The sequence below is a fragment of the Limulus polyphemus genome, unplaced genomic scaffold (genome assembly GCF_000517525.1).
Source record: "Limulus polyphemus unplaced genomic scaffold, Limulus_polyphemus-2.1.2 Scaffold249, whole genome shotgun sequence".
NCBI lineage: Eukaryota > Metazoa > Arthropoda > Merostomata > Xiphosura > Limulidae > Limulus > Limulus polyphemus.
The window spans coordinates 435,584-444,749 of NW_013665859.1; the positions used below are offsets into that span (position 1 = coordinate 435,584).

The 9,166-nt window shown below is 32.9% G+C and overlaps 1 protein-coding gene across 1 annotated transcript in view; it reads left to right on the forward strand.

Annotated features, from left to right (window-relative positions):
• The window catches only part of LOC106478778 (reversion-inducing cysteine-rich protein with Kazal motifs-like), a 92,106-nt gene that overhangs the window by 42,461 nt on the left and 40,479 nt on the right, over positions 1-9,166 (forward strand). Inside the window, exon 3 of the mRNA XM_022382445.1 lies at positions 1,170-1,253. Coding sequence (XP_022238153.1) covers positions 1,170-1,253 — 84 coding nt within the window. The remainder of the gene's footprint in view (positions 1-1,169; positions 1,254-9,166) is intronic.

Below are 9,166 nucleotides of genomic sequence, written 5' to 3' on the forward strand. Positions count from 1 at the left end.
TTACTTCGTTACTACAATATAAATGCATATTTCGAATAGTAATTTTACTTCGTTACTACAATATAAATGCATATTTCGAATAGTAATTTTACTTCGTTACTACAATATAAATGCATATTTCGAATCAAGGACTCAAATCGTACTCTTAGTGACACGGATGACAAATATTTGCCGATAATGTATTCGGAATAATGTTTCTTGTTAGGTTAATCAAAAATGTATGTGTGCGCGTGTGTTTAAGCATAAATCAGTACAATGGTCTAGCTGTGCTATGCCCATCTCGGATATAAAATTCCATATATTTGCATTATAAGCCCTCAAGCTTACTCCTGAGCCTCTGGAGGGCTAAATCAAATCTGGGCTGTTTTTCGTTTTCTGTATTGTCTATTTTTATAATAATTTATGCCAAGAAACTGTATATGCCAAGTTTAAAAAATAAAGAAAAACTGGCCAGCAATCTTTTTTTTTGTGATCACGTAAAGTTAGTTTATTTGCATTAAAAATATCTTGAAATCTAAACACTTCTTAACTAACTGTAAAAATTAATAGTGTTAATATTAGGGTCCTGATTTAGTAGCTTCTTATCGTATCCAGAGACAAAGGGTTTTCCGCATAGAATATAAGAGATCGCTCTGCTTTGACATATGATATCACCATGTATATAATATGGATGGAAGCCTTTAAATTAATAGTGTTAATATTAGGGTCCTGATTTAGTAGCTTCTTATCGTATCCAGAGATAAAGGGTTTTCCACATAGAATATACGAGATCGCTCTGTATATAATGTGGATAGAAGCCTTCAAATTAATAGTGTTAGTATTAGGGTTCTGATTTAGTAGTTTCTTATCGTATCCAGAGACAAAGGGTTTTCTACATAGAATATATCATATCGCTCTGCTTTGACACATGATAATCACCATGTATGTAATATGAATGGAAGCCTTCAAATGAAGTGTTTTTAAAATAGAAAATTAAGTAATGTAAACCAAAGCTGCATTATGATCTGATAGTTTTATTGTTTCGAAGGAAACCGTATTGGTTCCTTCTCTAACTTATTTCTGTTTTAATTTGGTAATAGATTAACTATGTGTTTAATCTTATTCATTAAATTCTATAATTTATTTCAAAGTCAATATTCCTAACTTTCACCAACGATTTTTGTTCACAGATGTCACTAGTAGACATTTCCACCAGTGAAGACAAACGACAAGAGCACCTCATTAATCTTAACCGTCTGTGTTCAAAGCTTTTGGTAAGACTTTCTATTTCTACTTGAGATACATATATCTTAGCTTAAGATTTTTTTTAGGCCTGAGCTAATTTTTTCGTTATTCTTTACCGCGATATCTCTTGAAGTTATATAGATATATATATATATGTATATACATACATTCACACACATTTATATGATGCAAGGACATTAAAACACCCACCCTAGGTGTTCTTGAGGTTTGTTGTACTAGATTGAATAGTTTCATATAGATCAAGTTGATTTAATTTGTAGACTGAAACTTTATAAGATTGAGAAAGTTTATTCTTAAAAACGTTTCGAAAGGAAATTATATACATATATATATATACGTATTATGAAAGAAATCTGTAAGCTTATGTTGAATAGTAAAAACTAACGTTATCAATACTAGGAAAAATATTTCTTTGTCAAAATTGTGAAAATTGCTATTGGGAATTGTTTTTTAATATTATGTTGTAATACGTCAGAAAAAAAAGAAGGAAACAGTTTCTCGTGGTAACACCTTTACAAAAACGATACGGCGACACCTTTTAATACCTTTTATATATTTTTTCGCAGAAATAACGAAACAGCAGTAACAATAAATCAGTTACAAATCCCAAAAGTATTGTCTCTGAAACAATAATTATACTAAATCAGTTACAAGTCCCAAAAGTATTGTCTCTGAAACAATAATAATTGCAACTGATTTAGTGGCTTAGTTGTTTTAGAGACATTAATGTTAGGAGTTGCAACTGTTTTAGTACTCCTAACATTAATGTCTCTAAAACAACTAAACCACTAAATCAGTTGCAAATCCCAAGAGTGTTGTTTCTGAAACAACAATAACACCAAATCAGTTGCAATCCCCAACATTAATGTCTCTGAAACAACAGTAACACTAAATCAGTTGCAATCCCCAACACTTCTGTCTCTGAAACTTAATGTAATATTAGCATTATATCAACATTCAGTGCTTCTTGCTCGTAAAACAAATCATCGGTACAAATTAGATTTGAAACTCATTAAATATTTGTGACGAATTTCAGAAATATTGATATCAAAGTACAAAGAAATCAAGTTATTGGTCGAAAAATACAAACTTGGCGAAATTGTTTTAGTGAAAATATATAAATTTTATGATAGAATGTTAATTTCTATTTGTTTTTCATCTTTTATGTATGGCAAATAAATCTGAGACTTTAGTTTATAATTTGTTACTTTAACGTGCACCAGTAATAATGTTTTACTGTTTAGATATTGTTATCATGTTATTAATTGTTTTATTTGTTGAATTTCGCACAAATATACCAGAGAATTATCTGCGCTAGTCATCCCTAATTTTGAAGGCAACACCAACTACCGCTAACTGAGGAGCTACTCTAATTGAATAGGGGGGGTGGGGGGGTCCTTACTATTATAACGCATCTATGCCCCCGAACGTGATAATTTTTTTATTTTTTTGGCGGTAACAGGGCGTGAACCACGGAACATTGCTTATTATTACAGGTTATTATTCTTCATTGGCGATGGTTAATTGATTTGGTATCCATGTCTTCATTAACGATGAAGATGATAAGATGAGTCAACTAATTTACTATTCTTCGACTAATTTCTTTTTGGGGGAAGATTATAATGTTAACTAATCTATTCAATTATTGCTTTTAAACTTACTGCGCCGTTAATATGGTCAAGTTATTTACGGCCAGAGAGTGGCCTAGAGATTAGCGCATCGGACTGAGTACCCGAGAATCTCGGGTTCGAGACGTGGTGCTACCAATCAAACTTCGTATTTTTATATGAACCTGTGTTATAATAACGAAAGTCAATCCAGCTATTCGGTTAAGAATAACCACTTCAGGCAGCGGATTCTGCCGACTTACTGCTTTCTTCTCATCCGCAGTTCAAAATTAGGTACGAAACCGTATGGGTCTCTGACCTGCCCATGTGTGGATAAGGTGCAGCTCAAGTGAAAAACTACATTTTTAAAGATTCTATCCTTCACCAGCCACGACGATGATGTCATACTGATATGTCACTGTTGTTCACATTAAGTATGTAGAATACTTGTTTTGTGGTTATAACAGTTTGAGTGTTGATGATATCATACATATATACCACTGTTTTTGTTGTTATTGTTGTCCTTATTAATTATTTAAATACTTGTTTTATCACCATAAAACAAGTATTTTATGTAATTATGATGATATCATACAGATATGCCACTGTTTTTGTTGTTATTATTGTCCTTATGAATTATTTAAATACTTGTTTTATCACCATAAAACAAGTATTTTATGTAATTATGATGATATCATACAGATATGCCACTGTTTTTGTTGTTATTATTGTCCTTATGAATTATTTAAATACTTGTTTTATCACCATAAAACAAGTATTTTACGTAATTATGATGATGTCATACAGATATGTCACTTGTTCCCATTAAGTATGTAGAATACTTGTTTTGTGGTTATAACAGTTTGAGTGTTGATGATATCATACAGATATGCCACTGTTTTTGTTGTTATTGTTGTCCTTATGAATTATTTAAGTACTTGTTTTATCACCATAAAACAAGTATTTTATGTAATTATGATGATATTATACAGATATGCCACTGTTGTCCTTTTTAAATATGTAAAATACTTGTTTTGTGATGATGCAGTAAGACGTTGAAACATATAGAGTGTATGAGACTGTTTCCAGTCTTACAGTATTTTATTTTATATTTATACAGTAAAATTATTAAGTAAAACAATTTTGTATTGTATTTTGAAACTGAGGACAGTCTCATTTCTAAACACTTATTGTGTTCTATTAAACGGTGACTTTATTTCTTTAATACATCTGTATGAAAACTTACACAAGTGTCGTCCTAATTTTGACATGTAAAATGCTTGTTTTAAGAATTTTCAACTTAGATGTTTTGACAATAGTAAAGATTACAAAAATAATGTCACTAATGGTATTGGCGTTTTTTAATTCAATTACTTATCTATTATTTTAAGCTTTAATAACATGAACAAAAATTAATACAATGTGATAGGGTTCTATAGCTACTCCGAACAGACTATATCTAGGTGCTAACAAATGCGGAATCATTATGAACTATTTCATAAAGCGTATTTTTAAGTTAAATGTCTTTTTTTTTTATTCTGACATGTAAATATTTCAACCAATTTATCACTAGCAATGTTGCCTTAGTGACTGTCCTTTGTATTGGAACTTCATCCTTTCGTTGTTACGCAATATATATAATTATGAGCAGATAACCCTTTGTGTAGCTTTGCGCGAAAATTCTGAAAAAAAAAGAAGTACTGATTAGTTTGTGTTGAATTTCGCGCACAGCTACGCGAGGGCTATCTGCGCTAGCCGTCCCTAACTTAGCAGTGAAAGACTAGTCATCACCACCCACCGCCAACTCTTGGGCTACTCTTTTATCAACAAATAGTGGGATTGAACGTCACATTATAACACCCCCACGGCTGAAAGGGCGAGCTTGTTTGGTGGGTCAGGGATTCAAACCCGTGACCTTCAGATTGCGAGACAAACGCCCTAACCATCTGGCCATGCCGGGCCAAAACTCGCAGCCGAAGAAGGATTCGAATCTCCAAAGTTTAGAGTACAGTGTGTTATATTAAGACAAAATGTATTGAAAGAACATCGTTAAACATCATTGGGTTTATTCAAAACTACAGTTCTCGAACATGAAAAATTGACCTAAAAGATGTTGAATAAAGTGGAAAAAATCACTAAAATGTTTCGGGCACACCTAATGTTATCTTCTTTAAGAAAAGGAAATTTACACATTTACCTCTTTTTTTTTTAAATTTTCTTTACACGCGATATTCAAAAGTTGTATCCTATGAGGTAAAGAAGCAAAGTCAAATAAGTCAAACATCACAAGGGCTATTATAAGATATAGTACGTTAGTTTTATTTTATGTGTTGTTCATTGCAAAATTATTGCTCGATCGATATGCACAAAGTCTTGACGAAAGTCTTGAGAAATATATAATCCAGAGCATATTACAATACTCTGACATATCGAAACATAGCAAACAGGAAACAGCTGTAGCATTTGTAGATTTAAAACTGTACACATGCACCATCTGTGCAAATTATGATAACTTCAGGGCAGAAAAAAAATGGAGTAAGATAATGACAACATTAAAAAAAAATTTGCTTGTTACTTATAAGTCACAGCATATTTGTAAAAAATAATTCATATTTAAAGGGGGCGACTAATAATAGGGTCAGGGTTGGACTGAGTATTAACACAAAGATTTTGAATGAAACGACAGGCAAAATATTAAGAATATAACGCTATATTTATATACAAAAATTATATATATATATATGTATGTATGTATTTATCTCGTGACTTATTTTTCCACATTATTAATTAATAACGTTTATATATAGTGAAATTCAAATAAGAATCGTCACCACTTGATAGACATGCATTTTTCGTTGAATTGGTGCTTATAGATTAAAATTATAGGTTAGACTATTGAAACTTGAGATCAAAACATTCAACATAAAAACAAACCTGCAGGTGGAGAACTGTTCAGAAGATGGATGAAAGATTCTAATTAGAAATTAAAAATTCTTGGTCTTAAGAGTCGTGAAGCCATCTTACAAATCTATGGTACGTTTTCGATAGTGTTGGATGATGGTGACATTACTCAAAAACGTCCTTTAGGCAGGTTAAAAAAAGAGGAAGTTTTAGAGACTTAGATTACGTGTGTACAACAAGTATTAGTTTTGAAGGTCTGAAAATCTATCAGTAATTACGTGTAAAGTTTACAGGTCGATATTTTTCGAGTTTGTTGCTTCAACAATAAAGTAAATGAGAATTTGTTAAAAGAGTCTGGGGGTATTTTATATAAAATATTCATTTGTAAATATTTGAAAGGTAAGTTTATTTTAGAATTAAAGGCGTTAAATAATTTCAATGAAATTTTCGTATTCATATTATAAAGATCGAAAATTGGTTGGTCAAATGAAAAATGTTGGGTATAATTGTGATTGTCATTTATAATTTTAAAGTTATTAATTTTACCATCGGTAATGCCACTTATTGCATTATAATCAGTATTTTTTTTTTCTATTAAAAAAACAAGATGAGATCGTCCATTTTCTACGTAAAATACGCTAACGACTCCAACAGTAGTTAGCGGGATTATAATTGTAGTATTTGAAGACATTTCTTCATGTGACTAGTTAATAGAGATCCTGTAACCAGCAAATTCGAGGACCAAAAACAATTTGGTTGATAAATAATTTAGTAAATTTGTTTTAAAAAGTCGCATATGATATCATCGGTAGTTTTAGGGTTAAATCAAAAATCAGGCTATGCGGTCAAATGTTAACAGTTTATTGCTAATTGTCTTTGTTTTGAATTATTTAAGGTCTTTCAACACGTTCGTTTACGAGATTGTTTGCAGGTAAAATAGTGTCAAAATCATTTATTGAAACGAAACTTTCATTGGTAACAATTTCACTTGTTTCTCGAAGGAGAATGTACGTTACGCATTTCTTTTAAACACAGTTCCTCTTGATAACGTGCCAGTAGTTAGACTATGACGTGTCTGTATACATCAGTGCTTAATTAACTGTGTGCTGGACAACATGAGCATAAATATCCACTCTCAACTCAACCAATCAGCTCTTAGAGACTTAGATAAGTGGGACCCCTCAGTGACAATACAAAAAAAAGTTAGTTGAAAAATTCTGCTCAGGCTCGTTAAAGTCATGCGGTTTATAGCATTTGTTATCGTACATCTTGTGCTAATAACATAATTCATGTCTTACTTTTGACGCATAATAAATTGTTCTGTTGGCAACTTCTTGTTGAAACGGCACTCCATCACCGGTGGTTACGTCACAGATACTGGCATAGAAGAATGATCATTATTGTAATTTCTTTAGTCACCAGGCGGAGCTAAAAGCTGTACTTAATAAGGATGACTTAGAATAGAATAATCTATCTACATTACATAAGAATTCTTATGCAAGTCTTCACTTTCTTTGGAAAAGGGAATCGTGAATAAGATAATGCATTGATGGCAATTAAAAAAGGTAGGATTTTACTTACAGAATAACGAATAGTTAGACAACATTGTCTGGTATCAGAGGCTTAAACAACACGTAGCGCTTTTATGTTTATAACCTGTTTTGTTTTCCATCGCAAGAACCCCTCCCCCCTCTTTAATGGTGGGGATCACTGTCCTGTAATGGTTATAGCTCAAAATCCATTATCATGGATCAAGTGTGTTTTTTTGGAGACTTTCAATTTGAAAGTAATTCCAAGTCTGTCGACGAAGAGTTCGAAGAACAATCTGAACATATATATATATATATATATACACGTATATATATGTCTGTGACTGGAGAAACAAGCTCAGCCGGTGCGTTCATATAAGTATTATTTGTTTGATTCTTAACGTTTTGTTTCTTAGCTCAACTCTGTGAATATCTTTAAGTTCAATGGTAAGGGCATCACACAGTGACAAACTGTTAGGTGCTCTATAACGTTGCAAAACGTCATCTGAAACTTGGAATTTTCCTTCAAAAAAAGAAAAGAACATAAGAGCTAATTATGAGACTTCCAAAGATTCTACGGTAAATTTTTATTAAAATTTTAATTCAATATAAACATGAATACGTTCAGATTATGCAAGTGACTAATTTGTAGTTCAGCAGTTGTTCTCTTAAGAAGAGTCCAGTCTTACTCTTTGATGTTCATATGTAGAAGGGTAATCCTGATCGACGTATTAATTACCTAAAACTTACCAAACTTCCACAAATCAAGGCTGTGCGATACGGCTTCTGTTGTATCCAGGAGAAGCTTGATGACTGTCGATTATCTCAAACTTTCGCTCGTTAATGAATGATAGCATAAACTGTGCCGTGGTAAGAACCTTCCAGATACTTCGTATATGAAAAAAATTTACTACATGTTTATTTCTTTTTTTTCTCCCTCTTTTTTTTACGGACCGGGCATGGTTTATTGGTTAGCGTGATGGACTGTGGATCTGTAGATCCAATGGTTTGTATCTCGTTGGCGAAAAAAAAACAACACACATACACATTTTGCTCCGCATTTTGGAATTGTGGGTGTGTTATAAGAGTGAGGATCAAATCTCATATTCGATTGGAGTAGCTCAAGAACTGGCCGTGAGTGCTGTTGACTAAAAGTCTTCACTCCAGTTTTATCAGTTCAAAATTACGGACGGTTAGAGTAGTCTGGCGCGAATATTCAGAGAGTTCACTACTGAGCTCCCAAAACGTTATCACGAAGAGAGTATTGGAGAAAAAACAGAGAAAAAAGAAACGCATGCAGGACACGACAATATCTCGAGGCGTGGCATGGTCTGGCGGTTAGGGCGCTTCACTCCCAATCTGCGGGTCGCGGGTTCGAATTCTCTTCACCAAATATGCTCGCCCTTTCAGCAATGGGGGCGCTATATATATAATGTGACGATCAATCCTACCTTTCGTTGGTAGCCCAAGAGTTAATGGTGGGTGTCGGGTGGTGTTCACTAGCTGCCTTCCCTCTAGTCTATCACTGCCAAATTAGGGACGGCTAGCACAGATAGCCCTCGAATAGCTTTGCGCGAAATTCAAAACAAACAAATAATATCCAACAGAGTAGGTTATACTGACATTGCGCATCTTATAAGTTCATGCAGGATACTAAAGTATTCCAACAGAGTAGGTTATACATATATTACGCATCTTATAATTTAGTGTAGATTTTGAAAGAGCATTAGAAATGTGTGCATTCTAAATATGCCACTTCGTGTTCTAAACATACCTCTTAAGTTTGTTTTTTGTTTATTTATAATTACAACATTTTTGGTTTGTTTTCAATTTGGCGCAAAGCTACACGAGGGCTATCTGCGCTAGCCGTCCCTAATTTAGCAG